Below are 27,133 nucleotides of genomic sequence, written 5' to 3'. Positions count from 1 at the left end.
AAAAATGAAAGGGAGGACAAATCTTGGCAGCAGTAAGACAAAATACAGACACTCCAAATGTCTGGAAGGTCTCTGTATTTGCATGTTTCATGGAGTAGGTATTTGTTTGCTTTAAACAGATGAAATAAATGAACCTCTGATACAGAGTTTAAAATGCAGTGCAGGTGACTCTCTGCCAATTACTCCATTTTCCCTTAATGTTTCCAGAAGCTCTGCCACCTGTTGATATTTACATCCAAAAACATGTAAATAATGACTACTGTTACTGCTGGCTTAATCTCAGCACTCCTCATAGCTGACGTGATGTGCATCCTGAATGCTACCACATACTCACACAGCTTTGCAAAAGCCTTGTGTTTTTACTGTGACAAACACTTCTGGATCCTTCATACCCAAGCTAGACCCTCAAAAAACTGAAAGCCTAAGGGAACCTCTATACTTGCTCTGGAAGTATTAAAGATGGCACATTACTCACCTACAAATTTTGGCAAAGTTTTTTTGCCAGCTAGCTTGATGTATTTGAAGGTTTTTTTCTTTTACAAAATGGAATTTGTTCTTAGAATTCAAACAAGCTATATTGACGTGACAGTGTGTCAAATGTTGGTATCTTCCATTGCTTTAAGCTGTTCCTGACAAAAACGGGTAAGTACATCTTAGACATCACTTTCAAAATAGAGATTTTCATATCCTGTTTGTTCAAACATACACTGGTAGTAAGGGGACCGGCCTCCCTCGCAAGACTTTTCACCCAGGCTTTACTACTTCTGAATCCAACAACAGCACGCCAGCCCAAAACAATCCATCATGTGTGTTAAAATCATGCAGTGCTTATTTTCTACAGCTAGGAGAAACTGAGCTCATGCGTGCACTATTATATGTATATGTGTATGCGTGTACATAAATGTTAAAGAAAAACATTCTCATCTTTCCACCTAATGCAAATAGCTAGCAGACTGAAATACACATTGCAAAACAGCATCAATTGATTTTGGCCTCAACTGTATGAATCAGAAGCTATCAAGCTGTTTTGTGAAAGAACGCCAATCCTGAAGATGATGAAACAGTTGCCTGCTTTAGGAATCAAACCACTTGATGTGACATTAACTAAGAGAACCAAGCTAAGCATAATGGATTCTTGAGGTTCTCTTAAAATATATATATATAAACCATTCAAAACCAATTTATTTGGGATTTACAGCCACAGGAGCCTCTCTTACACTACAGCTCGTTATTACAGAGAGATCTAAATAAGCTCTTTCAGAAGAGTAAATGAGTCTTTCACTGATCTCTACTCACAGGTCTTCAACAATTTAGGAAAGATACACTGGAATCTAAAAAGCCCAGAAAAGAAATGAAAAACAAAAACAGCACACCTCTTTTTTCTTTGATGGTATCACAGATGGCAAATAGTGAATTATTAGGAGATTCCTTAGCAGCAGTTGGCTGACCAGCACTTTGGTCTAACCAATCAGGAAAAGCAGTAAAAAAAAAAGACAGGTAACCACCTCCTTTGAAGTCTACAATACAATGGCAGTTATCCTCAGGAAGGGAATGAAAGTTTTCTTCAGACCAAGTGACAATTAAAGAATGGAGATATTATGATAACTGGACTTCAGAGATGTCTTTTCACAGACTTCCAAGTCTGAAGCAATTTAAATATACATTGGAAGAACAAACCTCTATGCCACTGTAAGGTCATACATCAGGCCAAGCTTATCTGTTCTGATAACACTAATATATCTTTAACACTTAATAAAATAAATCATGAAGTATTTCAGAACAGATCAAAGACTTTTTAAAAAAAAATGAAAACAAACAAACAAATAATCAATACCCAGGACTGAATGGAGTCCAAAAAACTCATTACCTCTTCCTGCACTAGCAGAGAAAACAGAGTATAGAACTGTGCACAAGAGATAGAAGGACTTTAGAATGCTAAGATCCTAACTACACTATACCATCACTAGCAGCATGGCACAGCCACGCACTGCAGAAATCCTTCAGGAAACACTATTTATAAAAACACCCATTGGTGCTATGAAAAACAACTGCTACTATAATTAGGCCAGATGGTAAAGCAGAAAAATGCTTTTAAACTCTCTGGAAAAAAAGACAGCTCAAGAAGAATATTCTTCCTTTTCAAAGCCTGAACTCCAGATTTGAATAAAGTCTGTCACTTTTGTCAGAGGACAAAAGTAATCACAGAATGAGACTTTCAAATCCTTACACTGTGGCAAGAACTCCCTGAGTACCATGCTGACAGAACACAGTAGATACAAGGATAAAGTATTAATTTGCATAACGTACAGAAAATCTGAATAGCACTCGTGTTTCACAACATCTGATCTAAGCAGCAACTCATTTAGAACTCATGTTCTAATTTGTATATGGCCACTGTACAGTGATCCAACAAACACTAAAGCAGGGTTTCGGCAAGTAGCAGTAATACAAACTGCTTTATTTGTACTTTTTTAATGGACATTTTGATAACTTAAGGTTGAAATGTTCTTGTATCCAAATCATAAGCTATTTTTTTTCTAGATATCCTGTGGTATAATCAATACGTAAGAGATGTAAAGCTCAAAAGCTGTTTCCAGAGCTCAGCACAGATCCGTGCACTTCATTAAAACAGATAACACATTCACAAGTGTTTTCTGGCAGGAAGCAAAACAGCACTGCTGCTTTGTTCACTGCCATACAAACGCCTAGTGTGGTTTAAGCTGACAGCTGTGCTATGCCTGTGTTTCTGCTCATTCAGCTCAACTCACTGGAAGGTCTACTATCTCTAGAAAGGCCTTCAGAGCCTGCTGCACTGCAGAGCTCAAACATATCCCCAGAGACGGGTGACAGAGTTATTAACAAGTCTGAGAAAATGTTCTGAACTCTACTGGAATGCATTACTTGCTTCACAAAAGAAGGGATTAGCTGCTACACTTTCTGCCACTTAGAGGCTGAGGAAAAGGTGCTAAGAAGATCATCTATATCGCTCCCAGGGGATTTCACACAGCTTTCTCTTAACTTGTGACATATCAGAAAAACAGAAAATGAACAGCTAATTACCACTAACTCACACTGTATTAATTCTTAAGTAGTATTTCACACCTAAATCTACTTGGTGATTCAGTGATTCTGTTTGGCAAGTTGCTTATAAAAAGTTTGTTAAAAGAGAAGTTTAAATGTAGAAAATATTCTATTTTAAAAAACTAAAAAGAAAAAAAAAAAGTAACTTCAACACACCAGATATAAAGAAAACAGGAGTTCAAAAGAGACAAAGTGCAACCCATGCAATATTTTTTTCTGCTTTTAATTTAACTTAAACTTAGCATAACCTCCTTTTGGTGACGTAGTAACGCAAAGTGAGTCACTTTTCATGGTATGGAGCAGCAGAAAGCAATGACAGCAGCAAACGCAGGCCTTGCAGTCTATCTGCTTAAAATTCACACCCTTTCACCTTGCGTGTGTGTGGAAGAAGTAAGTGGAACAGAAAATCACTTCCACCTGGACCACTGCTTCTCTTTATCTGTTAAAGGCACATATATCACTCCCATCAGAGGCTTCATTTTGACACTGCCATCTTCTAGTTTGTCATACTGTTCAAGCATCTGGTTTCCCCCTGCAGGACCAACTGGTAATATCAATCTTCCGCCAGGTTTTAACTGATCTATAAGCTGGAACACAACAGAAATTAGAATGTAACCAGCCACTTAGAGAAGCTGGATCCAACATTGTTTACATTACATCAACAGCTTTGCCACATTTTGTTTATCTGCTATTATGCAGCAGGCAACTACTTCTATTAATAAAAAACACTGAAAATGAGAGAAACACGACAACATGGCAACATTTACATTGCAAAACACATTCACAATAATCTCATGTAATTCCAAAATAAGGTAAAATAATCGCTTGGGTCAGATGCCGTATTAGTTTCTACACAAGATGGGAAAAACATCAAAATCATGAATTGTTGTTATATAAATAAATAAATAAATAATATATACATGATTTTTTTACAGTAAAGTCTTTTTCAAATGACAGATAAAACAGTTTGATAGTTTTCATTGATTGCTATGGGTTCACCATCTGACATTTTGTGGGGCAAATGACTCTTCGTGTCTTTAAGACACAATTTTACATTTGTGACATTATCTTCCTTGAATAATTCGAAATTGTCAACACAACATGGATTACCTAAAAGCTTTTCGTTTATTCTGTTAATGGAACATTTAATGAAACTATTCTATATGAATGTAAGGTAAGTGACAAGAAACACAGAACGTGAGAGAACTGTCTGGAAACTTCTTTTTGTTTTTATAATTAAGAAGATGGTTAATTATAGCTGTTCAGATGCTTTGCATCTACAGCTGAGCACATGATTTTTCCAACAGGCCCAGCATCACAGAACCTGTAAAACAAATATTTAAATTGTGCCATTCAATTACAACAATTAAAACAATCAAGTACAATTTATTAAGGAAAATATTCCATTGTTGTAGCACAGATTTACACACCCAACAGTTTAAAATATGTCTACAGGAAGGTTATTAGAACATTCATCTTTTAGCAAACCAACCAGAAATCCGATACAGACCATACGCTAACAGCATCCTGCCCACTGATACTCCTAGCTGCACAACTCTCTGAAGTATTTTACATATTTAAGTATATAAAACGTTTTTTACAGCTAGGAGATTAATGAATAACACACACAAAACATAGATGGCTTACTGCTTGGGGCACAACTGGTGCTGCAGCTCCTACATGAATTGCATCATAGGGAGCTTCTTCTGCATATCCCATTCTTCCATCTCCCACTGCAAGAAAACACTTATTTTTTTAACCTTCTCAAAGGTTTTTCAATTCAAATTCTGCTTAGTCAAAGTAATACGAAGTCCATTTAAAAATATTAACATAGCTATAAAGTAGGTGCAACAAAAACCACATAGACACACAATAAGTAGCATAGCACATGAAATCAGAAAGCACTGATTTATACTGAAAGCTCTTGGAGACATGTCCATCCAGAAAAGATACCTAAGCATTTATGTGCCCTATCATTCCAATAGATGTGACTTGTCCATCATTTATCCTCATAGAAAATATGCTTTGCCTTATTTTTGCTTGTGCTGTCCCTGTATAAAGCAGATCACAAGCCTCAGCCATTAAATCTCAGAAGTACGTATAAGACTCCTAAAATGAGGAAAGGACAAACTAAGTACTCATATGGACTATAAACCTGTAGCTGCTCTACCAGTTGGAAGACTAAATTATTCAAAAGGCTACAGACGCAGTTCATGGAGAAGCACCCTAGTACAGGGTGATTAATACCACCCCACTGAGCTCTGCAAGAATTAAGCTGGAAGCAAATGGGACACAGAAAAGCACCCCTTTGTCTGTGCTGGACAGACACACACACTACAACAAACGAGTATCTCACTTCTGAAGACACCCACATACACGTACAGGACAAAGTTCTGTTTGGAAGCACCATTACAGGATTTGTCTTCATAGTGCCATACAAGTGGTCAGCACAGACCAAACAAGTTAGTCTCAATTTTTTCGTTTGTCTGTAAACCAAATATGGAAACAGGGAAACCTTCTCACTCACTTTCTACTGCTTCAGCTGACAACCTCATCTAAATTAAGGATATATAAACATCTAAAGTAAAGACCTATATGAAATTAGCCATTCCGGAAGTTGAAAGATACAAGTTTTTAGATGATCTAGGCCAGAGTTACACCTGAGCTCAGACTGAAAAAATAAACTCCTTGTTTAAAGTCCAATGACCTCTGCTTTGGTCACATCAAGTAACTGCCATAAAATATAAAGTGGAAAACCACACTAAATCTGCTCATGTGCTGTATGTACTAATTCTCACAGTAAGGCCTGCGCCATAAAAGAGACCAAGAGGCCTATGATGAATTGGATAAAACATTAAGGTCAGTGGAATAAAACTAATTATTGCATTCAAAACTCACAAGATAAATATAAATATCATTATTGACCGTTACTCATATGTGAGACAAATATTAGCACTGATACATATAAAGCTTGCCATACTCCCAGTATTCTTGAAAGAGCGGAATGGAAGAGACTATTTAGGAGAGGAAAAAAAACCACATATACATACATAAACATATATATAAAAATCAGAGCCCAAGATTGTTTCAATAATTCTAACCTCTGGCAAGTTCTACAGAAATCTACTCGTCAGAAATAAGCCTGGAACTGATAGAATCAGGCAAACGAAGACACCTTGATTCTTAATCTATGAAATCTTGAAAGCTGAAACCATAGGTTCCTTTGAAATACAGCCAATGAAACTTCCTAAGACCTTATTTATGTTAGTCTGGTATAAATCTGCGTATTGGGTTTACATTGCAACACTTTGGTAGCAAATGCTGGGAAGGGAAAGGTGCTATAGCTTTTCACTGTCCTATTCTATTTTTAATCGGCAATACAATACTTTTCCCCAAGTAGTTTGCTTTGCCTGTCACAGCAATCAGTAAATGATTCATCTGTCTTTAGGTTGATCTGTGAGATTTTTCATCTTATTTTTTCCACCCATCCTGTTGTGGAGAGGGAGTGAAAGAACAGGCGAGTAGCACAGTCAGCCAAGTCTGATAGTCATTACAATGTGATATCTCAAACCATCACAGAATCAAAAGGAAAAAAAAGTTGAAAGGAATGTCTTTAATCTCCAACTGTGGGTTACAAGGCAGCCTAGAATCTGAATAAGACTTGTAAAATTAAGTGAATATGATATCCATAGCATTTATACCAAATCAAAAGAAAGTTCAGTTCACACGAGGCCTTACACAGTGCTCTCTCTCTCTGGAGTTCTTTAGGAACAGAAGAAACAAATTATACCAAACCATTCATAAATTCATATTCAGGGAGTACAAAAGTCTTAGTTATCAGTCAAGAAGAAAAAGCAAGAAGAATAGTGCTGAGCAGAGGAATATCTTCACAGGCAGTTGTTTGGGGTTTCCTGTCTTAGTACTGAGCTTTGACTTCTATCATTAGAGATTAGTAAAAAAGGCTGAATGAATCAAAAGAAGTTCTGCACCTCTGCCAGAAGCTGGAACCTTGACTTTTTGCCTTCCATCAAATCACAAGAGAAAAATTATGTGGTGATCACGGCAGGAAGATCTGGACAGCACTATGAAATGGTGAAAACCAGAGGTTTGTTGTCTGTCATTTTAGGTCCTGAAGCAAGACTCCACATGCACGTTTTACATCCAAAGCTTACTGACAATAAGACTGCACATTTTCCTGGTTGCTGAGGTGCCCCTTGAAGCGCTTTCATTCCTCACATCACAAATTCTGAGCAGCACAAGCCTGTCCTTCACAATTTGGACAAATGGTTCAAATTATGAGCTTGCACTCACAGCTTGAAAAATGTCACTCATCCCACCTAGATTTCCCCTAACATGCAGCTTGTTAATGAGCTAAAATAATCACCGTAGCAGGACAGAGGGGAAATAATTACTTTCTGACATGAAAGGGTTTTGTACCCTCTTTTTAAACCTAGATCTGATCTGCTTATAATGGTACTCAAGCCTTCAGTGTCTCTATACAGACCTGTTTCACAGAGGACTGAAGCATCAGCAAACACTGAAGCTCAACAGCAGTAAATCCACACAGCAAAACAGTTTCTGCTCATGACTTCATATCTGTGCAACATATGCATTTCAGAATGACTGCTTTGGTCTAGTTCAAGTCTTACTTGTTATCTTCATGTGACCATATTCTCTTGTCATGGTCCAGTATAATTTCATCCAAAAAGAATCAAAGTTTTTGCTCTCCATGTATGCTTTCATGGGAACAAAACATGGTAAGTGGAAACGGTTGAAAGATTCACCTCAAAAGGCAACCTCCTTACCCAAAACAAAACCCAGCCTGCACACCACAAACTAACATAGACATAGCCTAAGGATACCTATTCCTCAGTTTACATTGCAGATGCGTTGATAAGTAACACTGATGCTTCCGAAATGCCATTAGAGTAAATCTGAGGTGCAACAAAACAACAGAGAATGGTTCAAATAAACGTGTCAAAGACTGACCATTGACTTCATTTGTTTGAATTCATACAGTTCCTACCACCAAATAACTCTGCCTTTTCAATTTTTTTTTTTGTCCGTTGGTTTTAAACAGCTCTATTTTGATTCTAGCTCCACGTGATAATACTCCCAGGAGTCCAGCACAGCTGAAGCATTATTATTCTCCATCTAGTTCACACACCTGCTACTCCTCCCCTGTATTTAATGCACCTCCCAACAGAACCATTCAGAAGTCTCTTAGTTATGCTGCTACATAGTCAAACATAATATTGATGATGATGTTTCCTTAGAACTGCAGATTCCAGAGAGCATCAGAGTTTGTCTCAAGCATAACTAGAAGCTTAGGTCAATTTGCTCTTGTACAGCAGCAATAGAAGTTATCCCCTTCTCTCTCAATCCTCAGTCTGTTATGCTTTAAATTTCCTCAAAAAGAAGTCGTGTTTTCAGTGAAGTCAAATTGTTTAAAATAGTATCCAAGTACACGTGTTGATGTGCTTATTCTACAAAGATTTAGAAAATCCATCATTTATGAAAAAAAAATTAAAAAATAAGAAAACCAGGAACCAAAATGGAAGAAACTAAGGTAAGAGCTGACCATCACAAACCTTAATAATAGTTCCAAGCACTTTTGAAAGAACGGCCCCAAAATAACCCAGATCTTCAACTTTTTTAAACTTAACCAAAGGAATGATGATAACAAAGGAAATACTTTCCCCCTGCCAGCTTTGTCTCTACTGAGAAAAACAGGTATCTTTCTCCTTCTAGTCATGTAGCAAATAACAATTCTCTCCTTGCATAATTTCAGCATTATTTCTTCCAGTAACTCTGATTTAAACTAGTTTGCATCCATTAATCACTTCCCTAAAACAGAATCATTTTAAAAACAACTGGGAAGCTTCAGTGATGCATATTACCAATCCAGTATCATTTTGGCTCAACCCTTTGCTTTCTCAATTACTACATCACACGCATGAATGCTTGGTTAAAGCTTTCAGATTTAGATGACAGCATATTTAAAGTTGTGCACTTAAGCCCTATTTTAAAAAGCAAACTAACATGAGAGTGCTTCAGCATAAAAAGTATTTTCATCAGAAAACATCTGCATGTTGAGGTTTCATAACAGAATGAGTACATGTTCCTTAAGATTACCAGAAGCCATATTCTCAAAAGGGTGCAAAGATGACATTTTTTGAAGGCCAAAAGAATCGGCTTTCCCTCCTTTAGTTAATTGGCACTTCTTTCTTTGGTTTAACTTCTTATATCAGAATTTTTACTCACATTCAAATTTTAGTCACTTTCAACCAGCTGTTAGAAAGAATATCAGTTTAATTAATAAGTATATCAGAGTCTGATGCTCACCAATCAGTTTCACTCTTCCTGAAGACAGCAATGTGGGATCGTCTTTTTTGACATTATTTATTGAATCATCTACTAGTTCTTTGATATGATCAATTCCTACAACTTGTCCTTTGGGACCAACCTGAAATAAAAATGTACAGTTGAATAAATTCTGCTAATTACTGTTTACTTATAGAATCAGAATTCCCATCTCTTCAGCCCATTTCTCTAATACAAAAACAAATCAGCAAAGTGGTAGCACCTTAACAACGCTACTAAAAACACTGCTTAGAATTACACATTCTGACTGCTAGAAGCAACAACTAACTAAAGCCTGCCAGCTAAGACTTATGTTTGTTACAGTAAACTTTTTAAGAATCAATTCAGTCAATCTAAAATATCAGTGGGGATTTCTCCTCTGAATTTTTAAAAGTCATATTATATAATGAGTGTATGTATTACATCCAATAAGAGGCAAGGACTTCAAGGACAAACACCGGAACTAATTTCCTTCCATTCCGGGTAAACTTCCTTAAAAATTACATTGAAAGTTGTTTGGGTTTTTTTGTATGTTTGTTTGTTTGGTTGGTTTGGTTTTTTGTTTGCTTTTAAAGAAAAAAATCTTATTTCAGAGAAAATAGTTAAGTCACATGTTTTGTTCTAAGTTATCTCAAGGGTCCTATTCTTTCAGAGGCAAATTCAACAGTTAACAGTTAGGGACAACATAACTTCGATCTAACCTCTTGCATTCATTAATATTTTATGAATTTATGAGGGTGGACAGTGACAGGACAAGGGGGAATGGTTTTAAACTAAGACAGGGGAGGTTTAGGTTAGAGATTAGGATAAAGTTTTTCCACACAGAGGGTGGTGACACACTAGAACATGTTGCCCAAGGAGGTTGTGGATGCCCCATCCCTGGAGGCTTCCAAGGCCAGGCTGGATGTGGCTCTGGGCAGCCTGATCTGGTGGTTAGCAGCCCTTCACATAGAAGTGGGGCTAAAACTAGGTGATCATTGTGGTCCTTTTCAACCCAGGCCATTCTGTGATTTCATATCTACAGCTCTCTTCCACTAAGAGAGCAGAAGTTTTGAGAGCTTGTAACTCACAGACAGTCCTGAGGGGAAGCAGGCCTCCAAAATTAATATGCTTTAAGAGTATCACACTGGAAAAACAAAACAAAAACGTTCCCTTCTGAAATTGTGTCTTTATTCCAGAAAACTTATTTCAGTTTTGGAGGGGAAAAAGAATCTAAATCATGGAGTAAGAAAACCTTTTGCAGGACCCAGTTCAAGGAACTCAATGGCAAAATATGTTCTACCAGATCATATTGTCACACAACTCTATCTTATAATGGCCACGTTTACTGGCACGTTCAATGTTTCTGTATCTTTCATCTTAATCTTTCTAAGGCATGAAAAGTTGAGAAAACTCCCATCACAGTAATGGTCAGCTTTTATGTTTCCTTATGAGCAAGTCCTACATTAAAAAACCACAGAAAGAGCAGTACTACTTCTTCTATTTCAACTGAACAAGACTGGCCTTGCATGTGAAACAGAACAAAACGCAGGGCAAGTTTTCACTACAACAGCCAGAGGCTGCTGTTTGCAGGAATGTACCAAAAGATGGCAAAACATCCAGTATAGGTCCTTCAGGATAATGCCACAGAAATTAAGATTTAGCAAAATGATAATAGTATGAAATAGCCTGAATTAAAGTAACAGCATCTCCAGCAGCATGCCATAGACCATTATGCTAATTTCTGAATATTCCTCAATCTAGATTACTCCTGCCTACTGCCCTGTAACCTCAAAGAGTGTATTATCAAGGCAATAGTAAACTAGCAAAACATTTGGGGTTTTTGTTATTGTTACTTTTTAAAACAGATATACATCCCACTTGTTTTTGTTTTTTAGTAATGCCAGTATTTAGAGTTGCCGTCAACCTTTAAAAGTGAATGAAGTTACTTGCAAGGGATACAACTTACTAAGTTTGTGGTAGTAGTTTAACACAAAAAGCCCAAACATCTTAACCACACTAAAGTAAGTAAAATGCTCTCTAGGAATGCTACAAACGAGACTACTCTCACAGGAGTAAAGCTATCATGACATCAGTGTGCACTCAGAAGCTTATGCCACAAATACCAGTCGTTCATTCTAGATCTCAAGCAGACTGAGGAGCATGTCCTATAAGTGTACCTCCAACTGAATTCTGATAGGAAAAGGCTAACTAAAGCTTGAAAGTACCTTATCTGGAACAATGGTAGTGTTAGAAAGAATTTTTAAAGAGGAAGAAAACTGAGGGAGGTTGTGGATGCCCCGTCCTTGGAGGTGTTCAAGGCCAGGTTGGACGGGGCCCTGGGCAACCTGATCTAGTAAATGTGTATGTTTGGTGGCCCTGCCAGGCAGGGGGGTTGGAACTACATGATCCTTGAGGTCCCTTCCAACCCGGGTCATTCTGTGATTCTGTGATTCTGAATCGGAGCAGTATATACTCCTACCTACATCCATTCAAGTGGATGAAGTGAGATCTGTATTACACAGTAATTATGCTATCGAACAGAAAAAAGCATTTGTTCAGTATGCTCCACAAAACATGTGTTTGTAAGGCATTCCACAGTGTACCACCAAGAAGTAAGTTCCAGCGGAATTCAGGAGAAGAACACGACATTCACACCGTGATAAAAAGTGTGGTTAACCTCAGCAGAATTGGAGAGATTTACTTTTTGTGCTAATTCTGACTTTTCATTTCCTCCATATTTTCTCAGCTTTTCTTATATAATTATTTTAAAAGAAAAAAAGTTCACAACCATGTGTCACATCTTATCTAACATGACATTTTATACATTCATCGTTAGCGAATAAACACACATCTTTGAGGAAAACATTAACACTTGCAGGATTCAAGTTCCTTATGCACGGTACTAGCACTTGCTGTACATGGTTATCTAAGTTAGACTGACTACAGAGTTAGACTAAAAACAATAGTTAGAAAGTTAAAGAAATGGCATTTAGTATTTCCTGTAGACAGCAGTTTGATGAATTTATTTCACCTTTTTTTTTTTATTATTTACCTTTTTAACATTGTATTTAGAATTTTTGAACAAATGCACAAAGGCTTTCACTAATGCATTATATAATGCTAAACATTCTTATAAGTTATTAATATGGGACATGAAGATTCAGCAGATCAACACTTGAAAACAGTAAAATTTAAGTAAATAAAAGAACAAATGAGCATTTGTCATGTTCATCACTATATTCCGAATTAACACCTGAAAGACAAAAAAAAGCACCAGGTTGGTAGTTTAGCGAAGGTCTCTGCTTGTTATAAAGCAAAGTCCTATAACAGAGAAGGAAGAATTTCTCATATTCCACCAGATATATCAGTCAGGAAAAACTGTAGTTACAGACAACAATAAAACAAATTTTTTCATCTTTTTTCATTGTGACGTAAAATAGGACAGATTTGCTGAAATTCCTCAAGCATATGCTGAACAATCTGATATGAAGTTACTTGGAAAAGATGTAAAAAGAATATAAATTAGTACTATTTTTTAAAGAGATTAAATAGGTACTTGCACTGGTACTTCCATAATACAATAAAAAGAAAAAAAATAAAATTAATTTCAATAACCATTTATGCACATAGACAGGATTCTTTTAGGTCTCATTAAGCTCTCATCACAGCAGAAAAATGATTATCACAAGAGAACGTTCACAGTCACACAAATTAAGATAAAACTTGGGCTAAATGGGACAAACACCACCTTACTTCAAGTTACACAGCTAACATTATATCGAGAAAAAACTTCCCACCAAGGCAGTTTCTTTACCACTAAAGGATTTACTGGACTCAAGCCTCAAGTATTAATATGATTAGAAGTGCATACTAGCCACACTCAGGAGAGTAGTCCATTTTCTGTGTAATCTACATCAGCCCACTGTGTCAGCTCCAGTTCAAACCGTTTTGATGGACCAGTGATTAAACTAGGTTTCTCACCATTCGCGAAAAGCATGCTGTAAGGATTCCACTTCCAGATCCCACATCAAGTGCTTTGGCTCCTTCATGTAATTGATCGGACAGAAGTTCAAGAGCATACGCGTGCTAGGGGAAGGAGACAGAACATTTCAAAATATGACACAGTGCTTATTTTATCCTACACATCTTCATTTCTTCAGTGTTTTGAGGCAACACATAGAAGATTAGCCCAAGAAATTTCAGAATGATGTTTTCATTACATAAAAACAGCATAAAAACTCCAGAGATAGTGGAGTTAGCTATGTGATATAATCACCATTACTTCTTTTACTTCAAGAAAACTTTTTTTTTTTTCTTGTTTGTGGAGAGCAACAATTGAATAAATTCAATTCTCTTCAGGTCTGGTGGTTCTCAGTTTTCTGGTGGATATAAGCCTAAAAGCATTTACCTTATCATTACACCATATATGCTTGAATACCCTGAGACAGAAACTAGCTTTAGAGGATCAAAGAAAAATGATATTGTAGTTAATACTGCCTGCACACAGTTACTCAAGGGAAAAAGAAGGTGGCTTTCACAAAGGCCGATGGAAACGTTCCAGTGCTTGACTACATTCAGTGTGATTTCATCATGATAGAATTTAATCAGAATTTCTCACACTGCATTGCTTGTCCACTGCCCCACATCCTACCACCGTGCACCTGCAGGAAAAGACTGGCTCAGCCTTCTCTGCACACTCCCATTAGGTAGTTCACAACACATTACTGCCATCAACTGCTAGTTAAATTTGTTGGGATAAATATTTTTATTTTGAGAACATTTGTATCATCATAAATAATCTTCTACACAAGTTCAGAGCTTACCATATGTGGAGCACTGATTGTTGCTTGGAAGCCTGTAAAACAAGAAAGCAGAAGAAAATCTGACCATCACTATTGATCTCGACTGTAGATATGCAGTATCTTCTCTGTTAGCCTCATTCAGGACATCAGACACACACTAATGGTTATGTAAGCACTCTATTTCAGAAGTGAGTTAAGTACATCATCTGTAAGCTATGCCTCCATAACTCTGAACAGGAAATACATACAGTTCTATACTTGACCTCAGTTACAATTTCCATTTTGTGACTCTGACTCCTTGATTTTATCAAGTATGTTGAATTCAGATGAGATATCTTTCCAAGAATAACCCCATTTCTTTTTTTTCTTTTTCTTCATGGACTGTGTATGAAAACCCAGAGTTGTTAGTGACTTTACATGGTTACCTCATGGTTACCTCTGAAAACAATGACTTTTTTGTCCCCCCAGACAGCACATAAATCTAGGAATACAGTGTTATATTTGTTCCTCTAGAAATATACAAATTTTTGAGTACATATCTTAAAGCTGTTTGTTTGTTTGTTTGTTTTTAAGTATCCCTACACAGATAAAATCCAATTACTATTCATAACACTCACCATCCAGCAAGGAACAAATGGGAGAGGAAAAAAAACAATAATCAAGAAAAAAAAAAGAATATAGGACATTAATTTAATTCCTGCACTGTAATGATAAACCTAAGATCCAGATGGGAAGTTAGTGTCCTAAACAACCATCCTATCAACTGATCCTCCTATTTAAAGCCCGTTTTTGTGTAAAAAAAACATGTCATGTAAAAATCTTAAGAACGCTGTATTGATCTCTCATGAACCATTTCTGTAAAGAGAGACTGTGTTCCTGAAGTAAATTGGATACAAGTGGTTTATAAGTATTTAAATATCACTACAAATTGCTGTAGTAAAAAATACATAGATACTTACACATTAATATTGGCCGATTAACAATCTACTGGATGAATCCAAGTATGCCAATTGTGTTCCATAAATTCAAAATGCACAGTTAGCAGAGACTGAATAAATTGATAAAGAATTAAGGTGCTTCCAAATATAAAAATAAGTTCTATTGCACAACTATTTCAAAGGCAGTCACTGTTACACAAATTAGAACAGAGCATTTTATGAAACTGACTTACCTATAGATTGAGGAGAATCCATATAAGGGTTGTATTTTGCATAGTGGCAACGGTCTGTAGCCAGCATTACTTCAAATACCTTGTCTGATTTGATTATTCCATTTTCTATAAATAAAACAAATGACATTGAAGGCATTCTGTTCTGTGATGCAAGAACATGTAAAATACATTAATATACTCCTACCGTTGCGAGAAAACATGCTACCTTACTCTCTCTAGTACTCTAAGAATCATCACCTTAGAAGCTATGACAAACACAGCTTAATCATAAGCAAGATACTCCCAGAAGTTACAGATGCTTTTCTGAAATAACAGAGACCATTTGCAAAGATGTAGTTCTCTGCTATTTGCATACATTATACATCCCTTGTGCTTTGACTTCATTCAGAATTGCATGCTGTAGTCTTAGAGGGAACTCCTCGTTTCAATTTTTGTTTTTTTAATCTGAGACAATAGGTACTTGAAGCAGTAGTTCATAAATTGACATCTTTTCCAACGTAGGTGATTTCATACTAAGTAAAATCATACCCCAAAATAAACGAAAAAAAATTAAATCAACACTGCGCCCGCGTGCTATTGGGTAAGACAGCCACGAGGAAAACCCAAGAAACTACAGGTCCATCAGCCTGACCTTGGTGCCAGGAAAGGTTACGGAACAGATTGTCTTGAGAGAGATCACGCAGTGTGTGTGGGACAACTAGAGAACCAGGCCCAGCCAGCATGGGTTCAGGAAAGGCAGGTCTTGCTTGACCATCCTCATCCCCTATTACAATTGAGTGACTCACTTGGTGGATGAGGAAAAGGCCGTTGCTGTAGTCCATCTAGACTTCAGCAAAGCCTTTGACACCGTCTCCCACAGTACTCCCCTGAAGAAGCTCACAGCCCATGGCTTGGACAAGTACACTCTATGCCAGGTAATAAACTGGATGGATGGTTGGCACAGAAAGGGGTGCTGAATGGAGTTAAAACCTAACTGGTGACCGGTCACAAGCAGTGTTCCCTAGGGGTCAGTACTGGGGCCTGTCCCCTTCAATATTTTTATTGATTACCTGGATGAGGGCATTGAATGCACTCTCAGTAAGTCTGAAAATGATACCAAGTTTGGAAGGGAAGTGTTGATCTGCCTGGGGGTAGGAAAGACCAACAGGGGGATCAGGACAGGCTGGATAGCTGGGCTGAAGTCAACATGATGAAGTTCAACAAGACTAAAAACTAGGATGTGCACGCTGGCCACAGTAACCCCAGGAAACATAACAGGCTTGCGGCAAAGTGGCTGGAAGACTGTATGGTAAAAATGGATGGGGAGGTGCTGGCTGATGTTTGGCAGAACACAATCCAGCAGTATAGACCCAGGTGGGCAAAAAGGCCAATGGCATCCTGGCTTGTATCAGAAAGAGTGCAGCTTACAGGAACAGAAGGGTGATCATTCTCCTGTAGCCAGCACCAGAGAGGCTGCACCTCAAGCACTGCAGATGGCTTTGGGCACCTCACTACAAGAAAGACACTGAGGCCTTGGAGCATGTCCAGAGAAGGGCAACAAAGCTAGAGGAGGGTCTGGAACACAAGTCTTACGAGGAGTGGCTGAGGGAGCTGGGATTGTTTAGTCTGGAGGAGGCTCAGGGGAGACCTTACCACTCACTCTCAACAGTTGGTGATGTGGGGATTGACCTCTTCTCCTGCATAACTAATGAAAAGACAAGAGGGAATGGCCATAATTTGCACCAGGTGAGATTCAGGTTGGACATTAGGAAAAATTTATTTTCCAAAAGAGTGGAAGCACTGGAACACGTGGAGTCATCATTTCTGGAGGTGTTCAAGAAACGCTTGGATGTTGTAATAAAGGACATGGTTCAGTGGGGAAACAGTGGTGGTAGGTGGATGTTTGGACTGGATAATATTGGAGGTCTACGTTGGTGATTCTGTACTTCTACAGTGTGAGAAACAAAATAAAAAGAGCTCCCCCAACCACCTGAAATCAGCAATATATATCAGTTCTGGGAACTAAACTAAGCAGAAAAAATACACACACACAGTTAGCATCTCATTAGATATCACCAAGAAAGTAGCTTTTCTAAAATAAGTGTATCTAAAAATGAAAAGAGAGGCAGGAAAGCTGATTATAACAGGAGTAAAAAGTTTGGAGGGGGGGGGATGAGGGAGATACAAACAGGCACCCAAAAAGCATTGAGGAAAAATCTAAACCAACTGTTTACTCCTTTATAATACACTGTGCATACAGATGCATTGGTAACCATCTGTTCTTCCCTTTCGCACCTTGGGGAAACCAATGCACAGAGAACAAACAGATGAAGCTTCCAGCCTGAAAGAACTGATAAAAGTCTCAAGGGACATCTTGTGATTGAGCAAACAACATCCTCCAGTTTTTAAGAGGACCCGCTCTATAATTTACCCCTGTACTCAGCTCTGGTGAAGCTGCACCTCGAGTACTGCATCCAGTTTTGGGCCCCACATTGCAAAAAAGACATTGAGGCCCTGGAACGTGCTCAAAGGAGGGCAACAAAGCTGGTGAGGGGTCTGGAGCACAGGCTGTATGAGGAGAGGCTGAAGGAGCTGGGAATGTTCAGCCTGGAGAAGAGGAGGCTCAGGGGAGACCTTATTGCTCTCTATAACTTCCTGAAGGGAGATTGCAGTGAGCCGGGGGTTGGCCTCTTCTCTCGTGTCATTAGTGATAGGACCAGAGGGAATGGCTTCAAGCTGTGAGATTCAGGCTGGACATTAGGAAATATTACTTCTCAGAAAGGGTGGTCAGGCACCGGAATGGACTACCCAGGGAGGTGGTGGAGTCACCGACCCTGGGGGTGTTCAAGGAACAACTGGATGTTGTGTTGAGGGACATGGTTTAGTGGGAGCTATTGGTAATAGGTGAGCGGTTGGACTGGATGATCTTTTAGGTCTTTTCCAACCTTGGTGTTTCTGTGATTCTCTGATTCCTGAACCACTGATTTTTTTAAAACCTCTTTTTCCACACTACCCCATGATCTGCCCTGATGCCACCTCTCCCTTTTTCCTTTTACAAAACCATGTGCCTGCAAGTTCCCTCATCTGCTCTTGTCATCTTTCTACTTAACTAGAATGCAGAGACTGGATTCTAATTTCACACCATCTTTATATTATATATATATATTTATATAAAAACAAAAACAAAAAAACAAGCAAAAAAACAAAACACGAGAGAATTAAATTATTTATTATTAACATTCCAAAGTAAAATGTTTTCTGAATCTCAGAAGGGAGCTACGTCACAGAAAAAAACATTTACATTTATGTACATAGAGGTCGATTTTCCTTTCCAATGATAAGCATGAACAGAGGATTTGCTAGCTGAACAAACTGCTCACCTTTGAGGTACTCATAATCAGTACTAAAACTAAATCACATTAAATTATTAACTGCTTGTAAGCAAATGAGCTCTAAACCAGTGCGCTTGCTTAAAATAAAATGTAAGCTCTACTTATTAGTGATATTGGCACAACTCAAGAACCAAAGGGACAAAGCCAAAAATTAACCACTAAGAAGAAAAGCACAACCTGCAGAGTTCAAAAGTTATGTCACGCAGAAGCTGTGGCACCAACAGCTTGACATAATTGGAGCATGTTTTGAAAACTCTAGTCTGCTTCTTTTCCATGAATAACACGGGGAGAACAGGAAAAGAGCTCACACAGCAGTCCTAAGGTTTGAAGGTGTAAATACTACCACTGTTGAACATAACCTGGGAAAACAGGCAGTTGAGTGTTGGAAAGCAATGAAAAAGCTGAAAGCTTGGAAAGACAAGATGGATTTACAGTCTCGCTACATGATATAATCCCTCTGTCACAGTGTGCAGAGCTCAGCGCTGCCCCTCCACTCCCTGTGAGGAGCTGCAGCTGCCATGAGGGTTCCCCTCAGCTCCTTTGCTCTGGGCTGAACCAACGCAGGGACCTCAGCCATTCCCCACACACCTTGTCCTCCAGACTATTCCCCATCTTCGTAGCTTTCCTGCACACAGACTTGGCTAACTTTATGTTCTTTTTACATTGTGGAACCCAAACCTGCACTCAATGCTCAAGGTGAGGCTCACACACACACACCTACAACACAAATCTTACTGGTCCTGCTGCAATGGTCTGGCACAGCTGAGTAAGAGCTGGTCAAACACATCCTATTTCTAGTTTACATAAACAAAACAATCACACAGATGCCAAAACTGCTACAGTGGGACTTTTTTCAGTATCCACACACTTGAGTTTTTCCACAGATTACCTTCACTGCACCTACTGCAAAGCACTTCACTTGCAGAGACAACATTTCCATTTGACGGTGACGTTATTAAAATCATACAGAAGTCTTAACATTTGCTACAACGCACACGTAGTACTGTATGGCAAAAGATGAAATCAAGTAGATTAAGATAACTCAAGTGACAACAGTTTCAGACATCGCTACGTGAACCGCACAAACCATCCAGCAACTTCCAAATGGAAAGAAGGCTGGATGAGAATCACATCTTGATTTTCAAACAGTGCAAAGCTAGTTAGTTCTAAGCAGCTCATCAACTGAGCTTTTCAGGTTGGAATCCTTTTGGTGGGGAGAAGGAGGAAAAAATATGAGAAAGAAAGCAATTCGGTTAATAGAATTTTATGTCAGTAATAAGCATTGTAAGCTTTTTCTGTAAAGCACAAACAAGACTAATGCACTTGGATCAGCACCTTGAGATCCAATAAAGATCACCAGCCCCAAAACATACAAAGTTCTTTGTGCTAAAGAAACAAACATTTTTTAATCCATTCATACATACACACAAACCTCTTGGTGCTTCGCTGACAACTTACAGAGCATCTGCCTCAAACGTTCAGCTGCTGCTCTGCTATTTCTAAGCCTTGTCATAGCGATAACACAGTACCCAAACAATATTATATATAGCTCACAAGAAGAAATCAATTCTGAGGGTAGTTCAGAGAGAGAATGGTGACAAAAATACTGAGGGAAGGAAGGGATAAACAGAGCGAGTTTAGGAATCCAGAAATAAACACTGTTGCTCAGAATATGTAGAGGTAATTCCACATAGGAAGCAAAAGCTAAATTCAATGCAACAAAAATAAATCCTCGAGATCTTGTTAAACACAAACGTACCTACAAAAATGTCACTTCTATTTTATGGGAGTACTCCATTTCCATTTAATCATTTTCAAACCAACCTATCCATTTTGGTATCACAGATAACCAGCTCCCTATTCATTTTCATGGACCTGAAAGCCTACAAACAACTAGATTAGGCATATTTAACTATTGTTTTCAGTAGGAGGGCACAATACATCTAATGTTGCAAAGTAAATGTCAACAATTTTCTCCTCCTGGGATGCGACAAAGAAAGGCAGGCTATTTCTTTAACTGTAGCGCTACAGTGTATCTTTACTACAAGAAACATCCCTAATACAGTCAGGTCTGTTGAACTGCTAAGTTCATCTAGATCTGTGTCAGAATCCAAGTGAAGAAGCTATTGAGAATGCATGAAAGAATGATTTTATGGTTGGGCTCAGCTTGCAAGAGCATGGAACAGCACTTTCCAATAAATTCTGACAGCCCAAGTGTGAGACTTCACCTGAAAGCACATTCTATCTCTCCACCTTTCAGGGGGCTGAGCTTCTGGATAGGGAGCTAGGAGATATGGTTTAGTGGTTCTATGTAGATATGGTAAAGGGAGGACAATTGGACTAGATGATCTTGTAGGTCCTTTCCAAGCCTGTGTGAGTCTATGTTTCATTTAAAATGCACGTGGAATGCCAAAACTAAAGGGTTCAATATAAAGCAGGAGCAACCATAAGCAATACCAAAAAACTATTATGATAAACTTAGCTGTATAGGACAGACAGGCAGGGAGCTCTCCACATAGCAAGGCTTCAGCAGTAGCATTAACAGATCTCGAACAAACAGCAGATGTTGAATACCTCGTACCTTATGGAACAGATTCCATGCAACATCTTTACTCACTTGTTTTCAGAAAAAGTAATGCTGTCAAAACTAGCAGCTATAATGCATTACTTGTTGTTTATTTTGAAAGCAGCCTCATTAAAACAGGCACTAAGTACAATGTGAAAACTAAGGGAAAATCGGGAGAACAGTAAAGCACAATCTGAACTCCTAGGGCATCCAAGCATCATTTGCCATTCTGAGCTAACTAGCTCCCCAGTGATGAAATCTGCCTTAGAAGTCTTGCGAAGGAACAGCAGAATATAGTCCTGTCATGGTTTTGTAATTTTTGCTATTGGTATCCACATCATAACAGCATGTGGAGCTCAGAGAAGAACTACACGTCCCAGGGGACCTCATGGTCAGAGAGGAAAATACGTCACAGAAGTGATGCTGGCTCTTTCTCTCACTGCCTGGTGGTGGGTGTGGGTGTGCTTCCAAGCCATGGCGCCTTCAGATTCAAAGCAGGCTTCTCAGTCTTTGGAAACCTTTCTCTCTCTCTCATTTTATTTGATTTATTAGCCTCAATTTCAATTAGACTGTATTATGTTGTGTTATCTTGCATTCCAATATTATAGTTAGTAAAATAAGTTTTTGTCCTTAGATTGTTCCTACAGCTCTGTTTGTTTCCTTGAGCCCAGCTCCCACCTTTCTACCCCTTCTCCCTTCCCACTTTTGGGAGCCAGGGGCCTCACAGGCCTACTGCCCCTGTCATGGACATAGACTGATCTAGATAGCGCCGTGACAAGTTCCTATAGCACCTACTGGTCCATGATAACTCTACACTATAGCACCTACTGGTCCACGATAACTCCATTGAATCCAACTGATTTCCAGGTACTCCGCTTTCCTACCATGAACTACAATGCTTAGTCACTCAAGCCTCAACACAGTGCACATGCTGAAGGGAAAACTGTTAGCTGAATACAAACAATAGGCAGCATAATTGCTTGCAGGTCACGTGTATTAAATTTGGGGTGCATTTATTGGTTTATTTACAATTTATTTTATTTGCCACTTTCCTTGTCCATGCTCATCCAAGTTACATTACACTTCTGTGAGCAAAATGAGTCAGTTGTGGAAAGTGTTTGGATGACCGAAGGGAAACGACACAGCAGGAAAATAAACAAACAAAGCCACAGAACCCAAACTTGAGGAACAACTACGCTCAGTTCTTGCTGAACCAAGCTTAGGCCTAGCAAGGCCATACGCAATGCTTTCGTGTTCACAGCACTTCCCTGAAACAGATTATCAAATTATGTTGAATCAGCGTATCTTTAGGTTGGATGTTAGGGGGAAGTTCTTCACTAGGAGAGTGGTGAGGTCCTGGAACAGGCTGCCCAGGGAGGTTGTGGATGCCCCGTCCTTGGAGGTGTTCAAGACCAGGTTGGACGGGGCCCTGGGCAACCTGATCTAGTAAATGTGTATGTTTGGTGGCCCTGCCAGGCAGGGGGGTTGGAATGTCATGATCCTTGAGGTCCCTTCCAACCCGGGTCATTCTGTGATCTCATAAATTACAGTTTCTAACTTTTCTGAAACAAGTCTATGGATCTATTGGATGAAGGAGAGAACTGAATATAGCAGGAAACAAGCACAAATCTGATTAACAACATTATGAAGCTCTTAGTCACATTCAAATTAATTAATCTTCACATTTAAACTCAAAAATGTGGATTCAAAAATACATATATCTGGTTGTAACAGCAGTGGCACAACACAAGCAGAAAAGCAAGCAAAGAAAGGCTGTCATATGGCAGCACACCATATTGTCTGGAGGAGAGAAATAAAGGTGTGATAAGGAAACCTAATTAACTTTATGGATTGTGAGATGGACAGGAGCCAAACTTTGAGTTCTGCAGGTGGAAAGAAAAGCTGATTTCTAAGATGTTGGTGCATAAAGTAACAGGACTTGGCAAGAGCCTGAGTATGAAAAACAAAAGGGGGTTAAAATGACACAACAGTGAGAGGGCAACGGCTATAAAGGAGATAATGAGGGGTGGGGGCAGAGAGATTTAGAATCCAAAGATTCTCAGCCAAGCAATATAAATTAGCCATCCATCAATTCCTAAGTCTTTTCTTAATTCTCAGCATCCATATATGCTCAGCTTCACAACAAAAAGGAACTTTGGGCATAGCTGTGAATTGAAACACGACCAACTATTTCAACCTTGAATACGATCTATAGCTCTCCAGAAATGTGCCATTAGATAACTTCCCAAAAGAGCTGCCTACACTTGGTTTAAATATTTCTTGAGGTGAAGTTTGCTCAAGTTTGAAGCCACTCAAGAAGAAGCAAAGATTCAAATAATAGTGCTTTCTGAAACAACTGTAATGCTTGAAGAATCAGTACAAAAAAGCACTCAAAAACAAAGTAGCTCAACACCTTAATGGAACAAGGTGATGAATTCAAGGGCAGCCACTTGTTGGATACGTCAGGGCTTTTTAAGAAAGTTTATTTTGTGTAGTGCACAAATTGTACATCCCCATTGCCACAAATGAACAGAGTAAGAAAATGCAACCAGCAGCTAAAAGCAAAACAACAAAAAGCCACAGAATGTTCTTCAGTCACTTGTCTCTAACTGTGCACTAAAAAAATACTCCAAGCTCCAGGGCCTTCTTCATTAGTTTGTTTCTTTTAAGACCGAAAGCAAAGATAAGGCTTGTGAAGAACAGTTGCCTAAATCTGCATGCAAATACCACAAGCACTTAGCACTACTCAGGTTGGAAAAGACCTTAAAGATCATCGAGTTACACAGAATCACAGAATTGTAGGGGTTGGAAGGGACCTCTAGAGATCATTGATTCCAACCCCCCTGCCAAAGCAGGCTCCCTACACCACCTCACACAGGTAGGCGTCCAGGCGGGTCTTGAATATCTCCAGACAAGGAGACTCCACCACCTCCCTGGGCAGCCTGTTCCAGTGCTCTGTAACCCTCACTGTAAAGAAGTTCTTCCGCACATTCGTGCAGAACTTCCCATGCTGTACTTTCATCCCATTACCCCTAGTCCTGTCCCCATGCACTACTGAAAAGAGACCAGCCTCACCACTGTGGCTCCCACACCTCAGGTATTTATAAACCCACTTAGCACTGCTCTAATATAATTCTTGTTACCTCTATAGAAGAACCTAATTTTATAGTGGAGGCAACACTGGAATGAGTATATATTGATGTATCTTCCTTAAATTAGACTTCTTTTGCCACAAAATAGAAGATAAGTAACCATCACTAACAACCTGTATGAAAGAGTAATCCTTACAGTTGGCTTAAAGGACAAGAATATGTAGCTCATGGGAGTATCCCATTGATGCTTTTATATAGAAGTAAAACAAGAAGTTCCCACTCTCCCCGGCCCACTTACACCCACAGCAAAGTTTACTACTCCAAGCACTGCATTACAGCAGCTTCCAAATATCGAGGAGTTTAAAACACTTTTGTTCTTTCTTTTTTTGCCTCACAGAAGAGAACATCACAAAAGCTCACCCTTACAAAAGGGTACGAAAGAGATGCAGTCTTACTATGTATCCTCCCCCACACGTGGCTCTATAGGCAGGAGGAGGAGACAACTAGTGGCAAAAGGGCAGGAGCAAGAACTACTCAGTGTTTGCTGCAGAAGAAAACATCCCGTGTCACTACAACTGGAGTTATTTAATGGACGCAAATGACACAGTTACTAAGTGACACACACGCGACACCCCACACACTCACAGAACATCAAGCTGACTATCTGATTCCTATTATTTCTACACAGAAATGCTACGCTGCTCAGCTGTTTTTAGAGCAAATGGTTAAATATGCCGAGGGATCTACTATTCAAATAGAATGTTCCAGACCACTTCAGCCTTTCAGCAACCAATGCTTATTAAGCTTGGCAAAAACATGCCTAACTGAGGGACATACCATATAAAAAGGTACTTTCTTCTAAACTTTTCCCCAGCTTCCAGCAACAAGTTCTCACCTCACCTGGAGAGCTCCTAGTTCAAGTTCCTGGTCTCAGTCCCACAACTGCTCTGCGCTGGTACAGCCCTACATCATCACTGCAGTCCCACTGAAGGCAACACAGCACCTGCCAGCAGCACAACCTTGCCTGACATCCATTCTATGTGCTGCGTAAGGGACCTCATGCCAGAATTTCATTAAGGCAGTATTTCTGTCCCTCAGAGACGGAGATGAGGGGCAGTTCATTGCAGCTCCCAACTAGAGGATTTACTATCTGTTTGTTAAACTGGCAGCTCTTACCATCAAATCACAGAATCACAGAATGACCCAGGTTGGAAGGGACCTCAAGGATCATGTAGTTCCAACCCCCCTGACTGGCAGGGCCACCAAACATACACCTTTACTAGATCAGGTTGCCCAGGGCCCCGTCCAACCTGGTCTTGAACACCTCCAAGGACGGGGCATCCACAACCTCCCTGGGCAGCCTGTTCCAGGACCTAACCACTCTCCTAGTAAATGGAAAAATCATTTCAGCAAGTACTGCTCTGTAAAGTAGAAGAGCTCTCAATAGCGGCAAAAGAAAATGCTGGAAAAGCCCTCGGGATCAGAGCACCTCTCATAAGCAACAGAAGACAGAACGATAGTTCTCCCTCATCTCTAAACAAAGAGGCTCGGTAGACGAAGCTGCATAAGGTCCGGCAGCACTGAAACAGGAGGCAGCTGCCACAGCACAGGCTCCAAGTCTATATACGTCCTTTTATGACTAGAATTTGTGCATTTGAAAACAAGAGGGGAACGACCGAGGGTGAAGAAGAGGGACACCACAGGACTATCTACCTAACAAAGTGCGGGGCAACACACGGGCCCTTAGCCCGTGGCAGCGCAGCGGTGACCTCCCTGCAGCTCCCGCCCTATGGTAAGCACCGCACAGCGGAGCATCCTGACAGCGCCGCCCGCCTTCAGCACGGGGACAGCACGGACCGACCGCAAAGGCGCGGAGCGACAACGGGACGGCGCGGCGGCGGCTGTGCCCCCCCCCTCCCCCCGGCGGCCCCGGCTGACCCTCGGGCAGAGCCGCTCGGACGCAGCCGCTTCCCCCGGAACCTCCCCGATGCACCGAGAACGCGGCCGACGCTCCGTGCGGGACGCCCCGCTCCCCGCCGCATCTCTGCCCGCACCGACGTTCAGGGCCCGCCCAGCGCCGGCGGCCGCCGCCCTCGGTCCGGCCCGGCGGGCGGTGAGCGCGCTGCCGCGTTGCCGCACAGCCCGTGCCGGGCGCCGCCCTCGCCTCCTCCCCCCTCGCGGCGCGTTGACAGTTGGCAGCCGGGCGCGCCGCGGGAACTCCGCGCGCGTGCGGCCGAGCGGGGCCGGTACCGGGCGCCCCGCGGCAGAGCCGGCCCCGCAGACTCACTGCGGAGGTTGTGGATGAGCTCGGAGTGGCTGGCGCCGCCCGACTTCCAGGCCATGGCGAGGCACGCTCTGCGGAGCAGGTAGAGAGCCGCCTTCAGCGCCGCGACTGCGCACAGCAGCTTCCCCAGGAAGGACACAACCTCCAGCGCGGACACAGGCGCCGCCTCCTCGCCGCCTCCTCCTCCCCCCGCCGCCGCCGCCGCGGCTGCCGCGCGCCCGCCGGGAGGAGGGGCCACGCGCCCACCGCCCCGCGCGCCCGACATGCTCCGCACCGGGACGCCGATACAACGCCGAGCGCCGAGCGCCGCGCATGCGCCAACGCCGGCGGAGCGCGCGGGGCTTCGTGGAGGGGGAGCTGCACGGCGGGGTGGGGCGCTGCGATACCGTACGGGAGGGGAAGGAGAGGGACGTGCACAGAG

The 27,133-nt window shown here is 40.6% G+C and overlaps 1 protein-coding gene across 9 annotated transcripts in view; it reads right to left on the bottom strand.

Moving 5' to 3' along the window:
* PCMT1 (protein-L-isoaspartate (D-aspartate) O-methyltransferase) overlaps positions 1–27,133 on the bottom strand; it is a 30,513-nt gene extending 3,380 nt beyond the window's left edge. The window contains exons 1-7 of one of the 9 annotated variants that reach the window (XR_014944785.1): positions 26,716–27,022; positions 15,400–15,504; positions 14,250–14,281; positions 13,408–13,512; positions 9,427–9,547; positions 4,729–4,814; positions 476–3,668 (exon numbers count right to left, since the gene is read on the bottom strand). Coding sequence is in view for 6 of the 9 variants with exons in the window: in XM_015858117.3 (XP_015713603.3) it covers positions 3,489–3,668; positions 4,729–4,814; positions 9,427–9,547; positions 13,408–13,512; positions 14,250–14,281; positions 15,400–15,504; positions 26,716–26,977 (891 nt within the window). In the remaining 3 variants the exon portion in view is untranslated. Of the gene's footprint in view, positions 1–475; positions 3,669–4,728; positions 4,815–9,426; positions 9,548–12,447; positions 12,680–13,407; positions 13,513–14,249; positions 14,282–15,399; positions 15,505–26,678 lie in introns of those variants that run through there. The other 8 variants (XM_015858117.3, XM_015858116.3, XM_085543475.1 and 5 more) reach the window with 8 other exon arrangements.

The sequence above is a fragment of the Coturnix japonica genome, chromosome 3, assembly GCF_054131305.1.
Source record: "Coturnix japonica strain WE chromosome 3, WE-NBRP24, whole genome shotgun sequence".
In the NCBI taxonomy this organism is placed as follows: domain Eukaryota; kingdom Metazoa; phylum Chordata; class Aves; order Galliformes; family Phasianidae; genus Coturnix; species Coturnix japonica.
This window is presented reverse-complemented; position numbering and strand designations above follow the sequence as displayed.